Source organism: Equus caballus, chromosome 16 (assembly GCF_041296265.1).
Source record: "Equus caballus isolate H_3958 breed thoroughbred chromosome 16, TB-T2T, whole genome shotgun sequence".
Taxonomy (NCBI): Eukaryota; Metazoa; Chordata; class Mammalia; order Perissodactyla; family Equidae; genus Equus; species Equus caballus.
Window position 1 is genome coordinate 82921178 of NC_091699.1, and position 14963 is coordinate 82936140.

At 34.5% G+C, this 14963-nt stretch overlaps 1 protein-coding gene across 7 annotated transcripts in view; it reads right to left on the reverse strand.

The window, feature by feature from the left end:
* Positions 1-14963, reverse strand: part of STAG1 (STAG1 cohesin complex component) — a 371021-nt gene that overhangs the window by 47595 nt on the left and 308463 nt on the right. For 5 of the 7 annotated variants that reach the window (XM_023620972.2, XM_070238185.1, XM_070238182.1 and 2 more), the window contains one exon: positions 7027-7107. The exons of the other annotated variants lie outside the window; for them this stretch is intronic. In XM_023620972.2, the coding sequence (XP_023476740.1) occupies positions 7027-7107 (81 nt within the window). The remainder of the gene's footprint in view (positions 1-7026; positions 7108-14963) is intronic. 7 annotated transcript variants of the gene reach the window in all.

Below are 14963 nucleotides of genomic sequence, written 5' to 3' on the forward strand. Positions count from 1 at the left end.
CTTTGCTGTCCTTCGAATAGTAGGAAGGTATTCCCTACCAGAAATCAAGCTCCAAAACTGGAGGCCCAGGAATAGGGTTGCAAACACTGCATGGCCTTCTTAACGGAATGGTGGAATGATAACTCAAGTTCTTTTCTAAGTTGAACATATTTACTTCTGGTTTCCAAAGGATTTTTTTTTTCCCTTCCCAAAGCCCCAGTACGTAGTTGTACATTCTAGTTGTAAGTCCTTCTAGTTTTATTTGAGCTGCTGCCACAACATGGCTACTGACAGACAAGTGGTGTGGCTCCTCACCCGGGAACTGAACCCTAGCCACAGAAGTGGAGCACACCAAACTTTAACCACTAGGCCATCAGGGCTGGCTCTCCAAAGGATTTAAGAATGCTGGAGTTGGATAAAATTTTGGAGAAGTTCAGAATTTGGTATAAACAGCCATCTACTTCTGTATTCCAGATGTTTTTTTAAAAAAAGAATATTCTAAGAGCTGAACAAGAAAGGGATATAAAACAAGACCTGGATCTTTCTCCCTTAACTATCCCAGACCCACCATTCAGGCATTGAGATAGGACATAATATTAACAGGAATACAACTGTCAAAGAATGACTCTGAAGTCAAGAAACAATCAAAAGGAATGGCTTAAAACTAACTAGTTATTGAGGATAGAATTCTCAAGAAATAAAAGGTTGGGGGAAAACATTCTAGAAGAAAAGAATGAAGTAAAATGGTTATAAACTATTAAAAATTTGTTCCTAGAGGGAGAGCTATTATTTCCCACTCTCGGTTTCACTCCCTTCCTCCTCAGACCAATTAACTTTGCAGATGGAGAGGTGCTACCTGTATTTTGTTATTACAGGAATTTGGGGCAAGGAGCTGACTAAGCTCTCTCCTTATTCATCACTATTCTAAAAGGCTTGGAAGAGAAGAGGAAAGGAAGAGGTACAGTAAGCAGTCTGTAGATTTTTATACATTTGAGCCTATTTCTAGGAATGTATGTTTGTACGAAGAATAGCAAGGTTAAAGGTATCTCCTCACGGGGCTTGGCCAACACCAGTCCCACCTACACCCTAACTCCTCCCTTCTGCAGTCTGTTTGGAGGTAAACAGGTTGGAATTTGCAGAGGAGAACCTTCAGTCAAGAGGGTACTGGAGGAACAAATTTTACATCTAAACATCTCAATAATAATTTGACTTGTAGCTACCTGAGGAATGCTGACTTTAATTTAAAGGATTAGGAATAGGGCCAGGGTCCAGAAGGCAGGGATGTTTGCCCCACACCCTCCCTAGTGCTGTCTAGACTAGGAACATGCAGGGTAAGGCAGAGAGCACTACAAATTTAAGACTACAGAGAATAGGACAGCTCCTCCCAGGAGAAAAAAAATTGAGGATAAATTCAAGATCCCCAAAGCCAAAAAAGGCAATAGGGGCATTATTTTAGCCCTAACTCTTATTTACCTGGCTCTTTAAATGTCTTTGTATATGTCCAGAAGGAGCTGAAGGAAGAAGGATGTTTTCTGCTACAGAGAAGAGAAACTGAAGGCTGCTTCTACAGGACCAGCACTAGGGGGCACCGGAGCAAAGTTATACTGAGCATGACCTGTGAGACTGCCAAAGAGCTTCAACTCTGGAAATTAGGGGAACAGAGGAAATACCCATTGGTGAAACCCAGTGCACTTCCATTTCAAATAAAGATCTAATCCTGTTCTTGAGATAGTCTTCTCATATACTTCATTTTATAAAATAGTGTTCACCATTGAGTTAAATTTTAACTTGAATTTAAAGTTGAAATATAACTACCATTCATAATCTCCTGAATGACAGTGTTCACGACAATAAAGAAAAATAAATTTTAGAAAGTATTCTCTAAAAAGCCATTTGGCAATATGCATCAAGTTTTGAAAGTATGTACAATCTTTGACCCAGAAATTCCATTTCTAAGAATACAATACAGATGAAACACTGTAAATCACAAATAAGCTTTAGCACCAGAATGCCCATCACAGCATTAATTTTATTAGTAAAATGTTTGAACGACCTAAATATCTAAGAAAGGAGAGTGGCAAAATAAATTATGGTTTAGCTACATGATGGACTACATTAAAAATATTATCTATAAACATTTTTAATAACTGAAGAAAATGTTATGTTAATTGAAGAGACAAAAACTTGTAAATACATTATGATCTCAATAAGACCGAAAAATACGTAAGAAAAACTTCTACAAGAAAATACACTAAAATATTAACAGTGGTTATCTACTAAAATTTGGAAATTTTATTTTTTTTACAATGAACACACACTCAAGTAAGAGAGCCCAAGTTTATGAAAACCATAAAACCATTCTACCTTACATTTTACACCAAAAACTAGTAAGTATAATTTATTAATTAAAAATCTAAGTGTCCTCTTCGGAGATTTAAACGAGTTTTTATAAATGTAACGAGTAGAGAAAAACAAACAGTGGTCAGCTGGCTAGCTCCCTCACTAGCTAAATGGCTCATTCCACATTAACATCGTAATTATTCAACAAAAACCCAAAAGTAACTCATGTAATAAGACTTTCCAATTGTCTCTAAATGATCAACATTACAAGAGTTAAACATATAGACCTCAAGGGTCTACTGAATTACATTTAAATTTCAGGAAACAAATTAAAAGGAAAAAAAATGGATAGAGAGTTTTTGGTGCATCACTACCAAAGTCTTTCCCATACTTGAACTGTAACCCATTGGCATTACAAACTGAACCAGTTAAAATCACAGTAACTTCTCATTTAAATAGTTTGTGGGATACAGAACAATGAAAGAAAACTGGCTATGTGACATACCTTTTCACTATCCAACTGATTAACAGACACTGCTGGTTTGTGTTCAGTGAAAAATCAACCAATGTGCCCTTAGAAAATTCATTTAAAAAAACCTCAAATACCCACAAAACTCTCTAGAAACAGTTGTATTAAAAGCTTAATAAGGGGCCAGCCCCGTGGCATACTGGTTAAGTTTCCACACTTGCTTCGGTGCCCAGGGGTTCATAGATTCAGATCCCAGGCACATACCCACACAACGCTCATCAAGCCACACTGTGGTGGTATCCCACATACAAAATAGAGGAAGACTGTCACATATGTTAGCTCAGGGCCAATCTTCCTCAAGCAAAAAGAGGAAGATTGGAAGTAGATGTTAGCTCAGGGCCAATCTTCCTCACCAAAAAAAAAGCTTAATAATACAAGAATTTAAAGAGTGGCAAAAGAGAGACCACGAGATTGGGATTCAAAAGACTTGTGCTTTAAGTCTGTGATCGTAGGCAAGTCCCAATTTTTGTATCAGGTTCCTTATCTGTAAAACCGGATTATGACAATATCCACTTTATAGGATTATTAGAAGACAATTAAATTAGAGCATTTATATTCAAGTGATTTATAAGATGTAAGAGAAATCAACAAGGTACTAATAACAACAACAACAACGTCCCTTTCTAGGCCTTACCTAAAATGAACAGTTTTCATCAAATCATTTCCAAATTCCCTTATAGCTCTAATATACATTTATAAACATCAGAATAATACTGCTACAGCAAGTAAGATATAGAACACACTAAGCATTTTTTTAGTATTCATTCAAGCTCAACAACTCTGTGAGTTATATATAACCCCAAACCTAAGATTAGAATGAGGAATCAAGATGCTTTTGCACTAGTAGTTTTTAAAAATTAATTTTTGTGATAAAATTCTTATCACTATTAAATATCATTAACAACAAAAACAATCCCTCAAACAGTATTAGAAAGTGTAAAGAGAAAGGTAAATTTCTCTCCTTCCTATGCCTGCCCCAAAGAATCTCTGTTTCCCAGAGGTAACCACTGTTAAGATTCCTGTATATCTATCCAGACATCTTCGGTACAGCAGTTATTAACCTTACCAGAGATTGCAGAATTTTAGAGCTGGAAAAGATTGGCCCAACCCAATTTTCAATTTTATAAATAAGTAACCTGAGTTGCGGATAAGTGATTTTTTAACTGTTGTTACTATCTGGAAAGTACTTTACAACTGATAAAATGCTTTAACATAAATCATCTGCTTTAAAATTATTTTAGTGACTTACCTCAAGGTTATTTATACAAGTTAATCATTGATGTGGCTGGAACTATAGTTAGAAAGTTGATTATCTTATCAAGTGGGATCTTAACATAGATCATGTGTATATAAAGTTTATGTATGTGGCTCTTAAATTTTCAAAAATATACTACATCATATAGGAGATTAGAAAGTTTGGCAATTCTTGATCTGGTAATTATTATATATGAGTCATTAAAGTAATTGTTTTAAAAGGAGTAATTATTATTATTAGAAATGAAAGATTAAGTTTTAAAGTGTGCACGTCTTGAAGATTCATGCTTTTTAAAAATTATCACTCAGAGGACCACTTTTAAACTATAGACATAAATGATATACAATGATTACTGAATGTACTTTGGATAAGAAAATTACCAACACCTTCAATGTGAGAAAAGATAAGAGAAAGCTAAATAAGGAGAATTTCACATATGATATAAATGCACAAAAAACTATAAATAGAAATCAACAATAATAAAGCACCTAAGATTCTGCAGTGTTCTTTCTGGCATAAAGAAAAATCAGTGCTGGCCACAAAATCTGCACTGCCACTGTGGCAATGACCATTACAAAGTCTGTATTATGATTAATGACAAAAATGAAGTTATCTTTTATTTGGAGAATATGGCAGATCAAAATTAAACAGAAAGGCCAAGAATCTCAAAATCTGCTGTAAGAGAATTAAAATAGAATGAAAAAAATAAAAAATGTTCAAAGAAGTGGGTTCAAGAAGAGAGATTCTCACTCCAATTACAGAATATGGTTGCATAAGAACAAAATTTAAATTAAACGTGATGGGGAAATTAACCATTAATTATTCTAAATATTTAGGCAAATATATATTCCAAATTTGCTAAAATGCAATTATCAACATTCAGCCAAAATACAAATAATTCAGTTAACCAAAATTATCACAGTTGAAAAAAATGGAAAACAAAAATCAACCGTTTGAAAAAAATCAGAATAAAAGTAATTGTGTGTAACATATAAACTCTTGCTATCAAATTTTAACTTACATATATTCAATCTCCTTTAATTTTACCATATTAAAAATATTTCGAAAAATATGACAACATAATGCTGTTTTAAAGTAGCTTTTGTTACTAATAAAAGAAGGTTAACTTTGATTTTTGCTTTTCAAGACTGAAATTGTCAATAAAATAAAAAAAAACCGGTGGCTAACCAATACACTACCATCTTTCTAATTAAAAACAATCAAAAACCCCAATTACTTTCCAATGGCAGAGAAATCCTCAAATTACTAATCAAAAGGACAAAAAGAAAAAAATCCTCTCTCTTGAGAAAAGAATGCTCCATATCAAGCTGTTGGTTCTATGTGGAAACGTATTATTAACCTTCTTCACTGGTAAACACCTTCTGTTTTGTTAAGATGAGGATATGTAAACATCATAATTTTCTTTCTTTCCTTTTTTACTTGAGGAAGGTTGTTGCTGAGCTAATATCTGTGCCAATTTTCCTCTATTTTATGTGGGATGCCGCCACAGCATGGCTTTATGAGTGCTGCTAGGTCTGTCCCCAGGATCCAAACCCGCATACCCCAGGCTGACAAAGCAGAGCGCACAAACCTAACCACTACGTCACTGGGCTGGCCCCTCATATTTTTACTTGGTTCTTTTTTTCCTTTCTTATTGCAATAACATTGGTTCATAACATTATATAAATTCCAGGTATATATAATTATATTTTGATTTTTGTGTAGATTACATCATGTTCACCACCCAAAGACTAATTACAATCCAATTTATTTGGTTCTTTATCAAGTGTTTGCTCTTTAATCATATGTTCAAGTCTCTCATTTCATGAAACAGTTGAAATATTTATTTTATATTTGTGTCAGATAATTTCAGTTTATAAACTATGTTTTCGGTCTGATTCTCTTCATGGTTTATTCATGGTTTCTGGTGTCCTTTTCAGTTGAGTGTTTTTTTTTTTTACTATAATCTCATTTTTCCTAAAATTTTACTTGTGGAAAATTCTTTGAGGCAAATTCGTTCAGAAGGAATTTATATTTGATTCTATTAGGTGCTTGGAGATACCATCACTACAGAACATTTAAATCAAAATCTCAATTTTTTTTTTTTAATGGACCTTGAAGTAGCATGAACTTAGGCTGGAAACCTATCTGACAGCCAGCTCATGGTTATAAACTTTCATGGGAGACCTATTTTCTCCCCTTTAATCAGTGACAAATTTTAAGACAGCCTGTTTTCCTTATATTCTCCCATGAACAGAGCTGGTGTGGATTTATTCCTAATTTACCCTTGTGCTGGGAGTAGCTCTCTACAATCCCAGCTTTACTGGGGAGATGTGCTACCTATTAGACATTCTACCTTGGAAGAGTCTTGGGATTTGTCTAGATTAGAAACGATCTTCAAGGTTAAGTAGGCTTCAGTGCTCTGCTTGACTCTTTTGAATCCTAGTTTCACTTTATCTCTGGTTTATATTTTCTTCTTGGTTTTGCACGGTCATGGATAGATTAAAAATTTTTTAAAAAACAATTTAAGTTGTTTTTAACAAGAGTGTTGTTTACTTTGGGCCCCAAGACATCATAATGCCAGAACCGAGAGCTACATCTATTATCTTTCAATATTATCCTTTTTTTTATAGCATGTCACCCATCAGAGGTCTTGTGGTTTCTACTACAGCTATTTCTTATAAGAATTTTAACTTTGTATATATACGATTATGTGTCTATGGCTTAAAGACTGGTTATCTTCCAAAGAGGTAAAATATACTTACTCATAGGACAAAGCAGGAACTGATAACAATAATTATCATATCTTTTATTAAAAATTATAATTTATTCTAACTGATAACAATAAATTGTTAAATAATGAGTTAAGCAAGGTTATTTTATTTTAGTAATAACTCTTCTGCCTACAGAAACTCTTACTTACTTTGGAAGGAGAACCATCAGTAATTTTCACCAACTGCCAAAGAATCGAGTAATGGGAACACTGCAGTGCCTGTACGACTATCTGTATCAAATAAAAAAATTCAAACAAATGAGACATAATTTATGTTTGCACAGTATTAAGAGAACAATATTTATCATAATTTTTATCTTATAATAAGGTTTCAAGTCCAAATTTTTGTAGATGAGAATGTATAAAACAAATAGTTAAAAAAAAGACAAATCAACAGATCAATCGAGAGATTAAAGATAGAACGTATCTTGATAAATACGGACCCAAATAACACTATGCTTTGAACAAAACTGTACTATCAGGAATACTCTGCTTAGTTACATTTTTAAAAGGAGGTTGAAGAAATTATTTTTATGCAAATTTTATACCTGAAAAATTTATCGAAATTTTATAACTGATTATTTGTTACAAAACATTTTTAATGTGAAATATAACACTCATATAGAAATGTGCATAAAACATAAACATATATTAAAAACTTGATTAATATAAATAAAAATTAATATAAATAAAAATATGTAATCATCACCTAGGTCAAGAAATAATACACTGCCAGTACCTTCTCCCAATATAATCTTTTACCTTCCCTCTAAGGGTAACAGTTATTTTGACTTTATCAGACAGTCAGTACATTTTAACTACCTAAGTCTGCATTCCTAAATACTGTTTATTATGCCAAGTTGTGAACACTATATAAATGAAATCATGCAATATGTATTACTTTGAATCTGACTTCTTTCATTTGAATATTTATGTTTAAGACTTATACATGTTGTTGCAAGTAGTTGTAGTTTATCATTTTTTGGTCCTCTATCAGATTTAAGATATCCTCCTATTTATTTATCCATTCTCATTGAATTTTTACAATGTTTCCAATTTTAGGCCATTATGAATACTGCTGCTATGAATATTCTTACTATATACGTCTCCTGGTGCACCCATGTAGGCATTCCTCTAGTGCAGAGGTTCTAGAAGTTTTTAGTTTCCAGGACTTCCTTGCACTCTTAAAAATTACTAAGGGCTGCAAAGAGCTTTTGTTTATGTGAGATATGTCTCTATATATTACGATGATAGAAATTAAAACTAATAAATATTTAAAATATTAACTCATTTAAAAATAAAAATAAACTGATTATATCATAACATTAATAATAAATATGTCTGAAAAACAACTAAGACTTCTAAAATGAAAAAGATTTAGTAGGAAGAATGGCACTGTTTACATTTTTGCAAATCTCTTTAATGTCTGGCTTAATAGAAAACTGGAGTTTCTTATCTGCTTCTACATTGTTACAATATGCTGCTTTTTACTTATTTATTTTTATTTTTTATTGAGTTCATAATAGTTTACATCAATGTGAGATTTCAGTTGTACATTATTTTGTGTCTGTCACCACATAAGTGCTCCCCTTGACCCCCCATGCCCACCCCCACCCCCCTTCCCCTGGTAACCACTGAAGTGTTTTCTTTGTCCATGTGTTTGTTCATATTACACATATGAGTGAAATCATCTGGTGTTTGTCTTTCTTGGCCTGGCTTATTTTGCTCAGCGTAATTCCCTCCAGGTCCTTCCATGTTGTTGCAGATGCGACGAATTTGTCTTTTTTATGGCTGAGTAGTATTCCAACGTATATATGTGTACCATAGCTTCTTTATCCAATCATCAGTCGATGGGCACTTGGATTATTTCCATGTCTTGGGTATTGTGAATAGTGCTGCAATGAATGTAGGGGTGCATATATTACTTTGGATTATTGATTTCAAGTTCTTTGGGTAGATACCCAGTAGTGGGATAACTGGGTCAGATGGTAGTTCTAGTTTTAGATTTTTGAGGAATCTCCATACTGGGTTCCATAGTGGCTGCACCAGCCTGCATTCCCACCAGCAGTGTATAAGCATTCCCTTTCCTCTACATCCTCTCCAACATTTTTATTTCCAGCCTTAGTGATTATAGCCATTTTTAACAGGTGTAAGGTGGTATCTTAGTGTAGTTTTGATTTGCATTTCCCTGATGATTAGTGATGCTGAACATCTTTTCATGTGTTTATTGGCCATCTGTATATCTTCTTTGCAAAAATGTCTGTTCATATCCTCTGCCCATTTTTTGATTGGGCTGCTTCTTTGTTTTATTGTTGTGTGAGTTCCTTATATATTATGGAGATTAGCCCCTTGTCAGACATATGATTTGCAAATATTTTCTCTCAATTGTTAAGTTGTCTTTGTTTTGATCCTACTTTCTTTTGCCTTGCAGAAGCTCTTTAGTCTGATGAACTCCCAATTGTTTATTTTTTCTTTTGTTTTCCTTGCCTGAGAAGACATCGTGTTCAAAAAGATTCTTTAAGTTCCATGTCAAAGAGTGTACTCCCTATATTATCTTCTAGTTTTATGCTTTCAGGACTTATCTTCAAGTCTTTGATCCGTTTTGAGTTTATTTTTGTGTATGGCGTGAGATAATGGTCTACCTTCATTCTTTTGCATGTGGTTGTCCAGTTTTCCCAACACCATTTATTGAAAAGACTATCTTTTCTCCATCGTATGTTCCTGGCACCTTTGTCGAAGTTAGCTGTCCACAGATGTGTGGTTTTATTTCTGGGCTTTCAGTTCTGTTCCATTGATCTGTGTGCCTGTTTCTGTACCACTACCATGCCATTTTGATCACTATGGCTTTGTAGTACATTTTGAAATCAGGGATTGTGATACTTCCAGCTTTGTTCTTTTTTCTCAGGACTGCCTTAGCAATTCAGGGTCTTTGGTTGCCCCATATGAATTTTAGGATTCTTTGTTCTATTTCCATGAAGAATGTCATTGGGATTCTGATTTGCATTGCACTGAATCTGCAGATTGCTTTGGGTAGTATGGACATTTTAACTACGTTTATTCTTCCAATCCATGTGATGGGATCTCTTTCCATTGCTTTATGTCATTATCAATTTCTTTCAGTAATGTCTTATAATTTTCATTGTATAAGTCCTTCACTTCCTTGGTTAAATTTATTCCTGGGTACTTTATTCTTTTAGTTGCGATTGCAAATGGAACTGTATTCTTGAGTTCTCTTTCTGTAAGGTCATTATTAGACTATAGAAAAGCAACTGATTTTTGTAAGTTGATTTTGTACCCTGCAACTTTACTGTAGTTGTTAATTATTTCTACTAGTTTTCCAATGGACTCTTTGCAGTTTTCTATATATAAGATCATGTCGTCTGCAAACAGCGAGAGTTTCACTTCTTCCCTCCCTATTTGCATTCCTTTGATTCCTTTCTCTTGCCTAATTGCTCTGGTCAAAACCTCCAGTACTACGTTGAATAAGAGTGGTGACAGTGGGCATCCTTGTCTTGTTCCTGTTCTCATGGGGAGGGTGTTCACTTTTTGCCCATTGAGTATGATGTTGGCTGTGGGTTTGTCATATATGGCCTTTATTATGTTGAGGTAATTTCCTTCTGTCACCATTTTGGTAAGAGTTTTTATCATAAATGGCTGTTGGATCTTGTCAAATGCTTTGACTGCATCTATTGAGATGATCATGTGGTTTTTATTCCTCAGTTTGTTGATGTGGTGTATCATGTTGATTGATTTGCAGATGTTGAACCATCCCTGTGTCCCTGGAATAAATCCCACTAGATCAAGATGTATGATCCTTTTGATGTATTGCTGAATTCGGGTTGCCAAAATTTTGTTGAGGATTTTTGCATCTATGTTCATCAGTGATACTGGCCTCTAGTTTTCCTTTTTTGTGTTGTCCTTGTCAGGCTTTGGTATCAGAGTGACGTTAGCCTCGGAGAATGTGTTAGGAAGGGTTCCATCTTCCCTAATTTTTTGGAATAGCTTGAGAAGGACAGGGATTAAATCCTCTCTGAAAGTTTGGTAGAATTCCCCAGGGAAGCCATCTGGTCCCAGGGTTTTATTCTTTGGGACAATATGCTATTTTGATTGCAGCATATGAAGAAAATCCAGTGTCACAGATTAGTTGGAAAAGAAAGTAAATTTTAATAGCCTTTATAACTAAATGTCATTTTTTAATATGACACCAAAACAGCAATGTACACTTGTGAGAGAATGAGAAGGAAAAAAGCAAATAACATCTTCCTCTAATTATGAAAAGAGTTTGATTTCATGGACCCGCCCCGGAAATCCCCAGGGGTTCCTGAATCATACTTTGAGAACCACTGCTCTAGGAATAAAATTACTGGGTAACATAGTATATGTATGTTTAAATTTATAGTAGATAGTACCAAACTGTTGTCCAAAGTGGCTGTATCTGGTAATCTTTGACAGTGCCTGTGGCTCCATGTCTTCAACAACACTTAACATCATCAAATGTTTTAAATTTGGTGATTTTCTTATGTATGACTAATATCTTAATGTGGCAGTAAGTTACACTTCTCTAATTACCAGTGGGGATGAGCACCTTTTCAGTTTTTACTGGTACTGAATTCTTGTTTTGTGAAATGTTGTCCATATTTTTCAGAGAGAACAGAATTCAGGAAAATAAAATTAAGAATCATAACATAAAAAGAATTTCATTTTGGATAGGTCTTTTACTACATTTTTGTTTTAATACATGGTGTATCTTTATTACATTAAAGCATATCCAATAATATGATATTCCATTATTAGAGTGTGTGTATTATCTTCTCTACTTGATAAACTAAAAACCACAAGGATGAATATATGTAGAGAATAAATCAAAAGAGAAATCATTAACTGGAATGCTGCAGGAAGTAGTTGAGAGTTTTAGCAGGTTTCACTTTAAAAATTTCAGGTTACAGATCACTTAAGCAAAAGATATCTCCAATGCGCCTACTCAGCACTGAAAATAACTCATCAGAATTAGAAAGATGAGTGGTGCTGCTTTTGATGCAACACTAATGAGATGATGTCAGGATTTTGTTAAACATAATAATTAAATGATTGATTCATGTCAGAATGCCAGAAACAAGATTACTAAAACACTGTCAAGTTATGAACATCAATGCTAAAGAAATCACCTTACTATACTTAGAAGATCCTCAATATGGTACACCTACTGGTCCTAAGACACCTTTTGATAACCTCTAATTTATAATATATAAGTAAAGTGGTTTGTGTGGAAGGAAAAGATTAAAAATTTTTCACTTGAAATAAATTGAATTGTTAAATTACTTGAAAAGTGATACACAAATTAGCAGTAATCAATAGGAAACTGACATGGAAAAAAGTAATGCTGAAGAATTGCTTAATGTTGGTGACATCATTTATCATAATCATAGCAAACATTTCCCTTTCTTCTACACTTCTATTGACTTATCATACTAAAATTATTCAAACTGTGTTCCAAAGTTTTGCGGAAGTTTCTCAGAGGTGGTTATAAGGGAAGAGAGACACTTGGTCACTCCAATACCTATTTCAAATAGAGTATCCCCATTTTAATCTGTTTCATATTTGGTATTCATCATAAGTCTACTTTAAAAGGGCTCCACTACCTTTTATTAAAATAAAAAGCTCACTCTCATTGACTGGGAAGCATTTTGCTTTCTCACAGGTAGAATTATATAACAATAAAACTGATCACACTTCAAAAGAAAATTCAGAACTCTTCCTTCCAGGTTTCACATCAGTCACATTGATATTTTATCCTCCATAGTAGCAATGTTATCCTAACTTGTTCAGCAACTTTATCTTTTTCTAGTACAGATGAAACAAGCACAAACAATAAAAAACTGAAAAAGCCAAAAAAGATTGTTCCAACCTATGAGCACCACTGCTCTTCTGCCTTTTCTTGAATACCATTGCTCTGATCCTGGAGAAGATCTTCAAATAATAGCAAGTCTTGGTCTGATGACTAAGAACTTCTCCCAACCCTAGTTCTCTGTCCTCGTGTTTCCACAAAGTGACATTATTCCTGGGAGAACACAGTAAAGTGTATTGCACACTCCTGGGCAAAAACAGTTAAGAAGCAGGGCTGCCTTTTCCATCTCCTCCCCTATCTGGCAGCAGGATACTGATGCCCCAGGAGATCTGGGGCCACTGAACGATTCGGTGGTGCAGTGACACCCCACTTTACTTAATTTTATGGATACAGGGGTGAGAAATAAATTTCTATTGGGTTAAGACACTGAGATATTGAGATTAATTTATTATAGCAGTTTGCGTTACCTTAACCAACATAAAAATTCTTTATTAGCCTTTCCCTTAATAATTAACTTTTATCTATTTAAAGGAACTATAGCTCTTAATCTTTGATTAGAAGATTGAATCAATGAGAATCATTCAACCTGTGGGTAATGATATCACATATCTTGAAGATGAACTGTATTATTACATGTAAACTAAGACTAAGGGATAAGCTCCTAGAATGTTTAAGTTTAGAAAAACTGAATTTGAATGGAAAATAAACTGACTAGAGAATAATAAGTAAAAATGATTATGTATATGTAATATATACGCATGTGTAGATATATATTATTACACATATATAACATGTTCAAAATTCTGAAAATCCACATAATGACTGTGGGATAAATTTGGGCTCTTTCACTACTCTGTTTGTAAGAAACTTTAAGGGGAGGAGGGTAAAACTTTTTAGTGGACATGTGCATGAAAACAGAATGAACTAAACTAGTCTGCTTCTGATATCCAACGTTGGTCTTTCTATCATATTTAGACTGGGATAATAAAAGTATCAATATCCTCTTCTAAAAAGAGTCTTTACATGCAAATTAATAATGAACATAGCTTCACTAAAAAAGACATAAAGCTGGCAAAAACGCACATGAAAAGATTTTCAACATCATTAGCATGAAGGAAATGTACACTGAGAGCACAATGAGATACCACTACATACCTACTAGAATGTAAAATAAAAGTAAAAAACACTGATGATATCAAGTGCTGACAAGCATGTGGAACAACTGGAACTCTCATACATTGCTGGCAGGAATGCAGAATAGTACAGCCACTCTGGAAAATGGCTTGGCAGTTTCTAATAAAGTTAAACACACACTTATCAAGACACAGCAATTGCACTCCTGGGCATTTAGAGAAATGAAAACTAACGTTCAAATAGAAGACTGTACACATATGTCCACAGCAGCTTTAGTTGTGATAGCCAAAAGGTGGAAACAACTCAAACGTCTTTCAACAGGTGAACGGATAAAACAAACTGTGGTGTATCCACAGGATGAAATACAAATTGAACAGTAAAAACAAATCTATTACTGATTCACACAACAACTTGGATTAATCTCAAAGGCATCATGCTCAGCCAAAGACTATGCTCCAAAGGGTTACATATTGTATGATTGCATTTATTTGGAAGTCTCAAAAAGACAAAACTGGGGCCGGCCCCGTGGCTGAGTGGTTGGGTTCACGCGCTCTGCTTCGACAGCCTGGGGTTTTGCCGGTTTGGGTCCTGGGTGCGCATGTGGTGCTGCTCGTCAGGCCATGCTGGGTTGTCGTCCCGCATGCCACAACTAGAAGGACCCACAACTAAGATACGCAACTATGTACTGGGGTGATTTAGGGAGAAAAAGAAGAAGAAGAAAAAAAGACAAAACTATGGTGACAGAAAACAGATCTTGGTTTCCAGGAGTTGTAGGTGGAGCAGGCGTAAGCCTATAAAGGGATCATATGAAGTTCTGGGGATGATGAAACTGTTCTGTATCCCGACTGTGGTGGTGACTACATAAGTCTATATGCATATTAAAATTCATAACTTTACATAAAAAAATAAGTCAGTTTTGCTGTATAATAATTTAAAAAATAATCAATATGGCAAAGAGTAGAGTTTGCAGTAATATTTTTCTCAAGGAAATGTGAACGAAAGTACAAACATCAGGGGTTGGCCTGGTGGCATAGTGGTTAAGTTTTCATGCTCCACTTCAGTGACCTGGGGTTGTCAGGTTCGGATCCCAGGCACAGACCTACACACC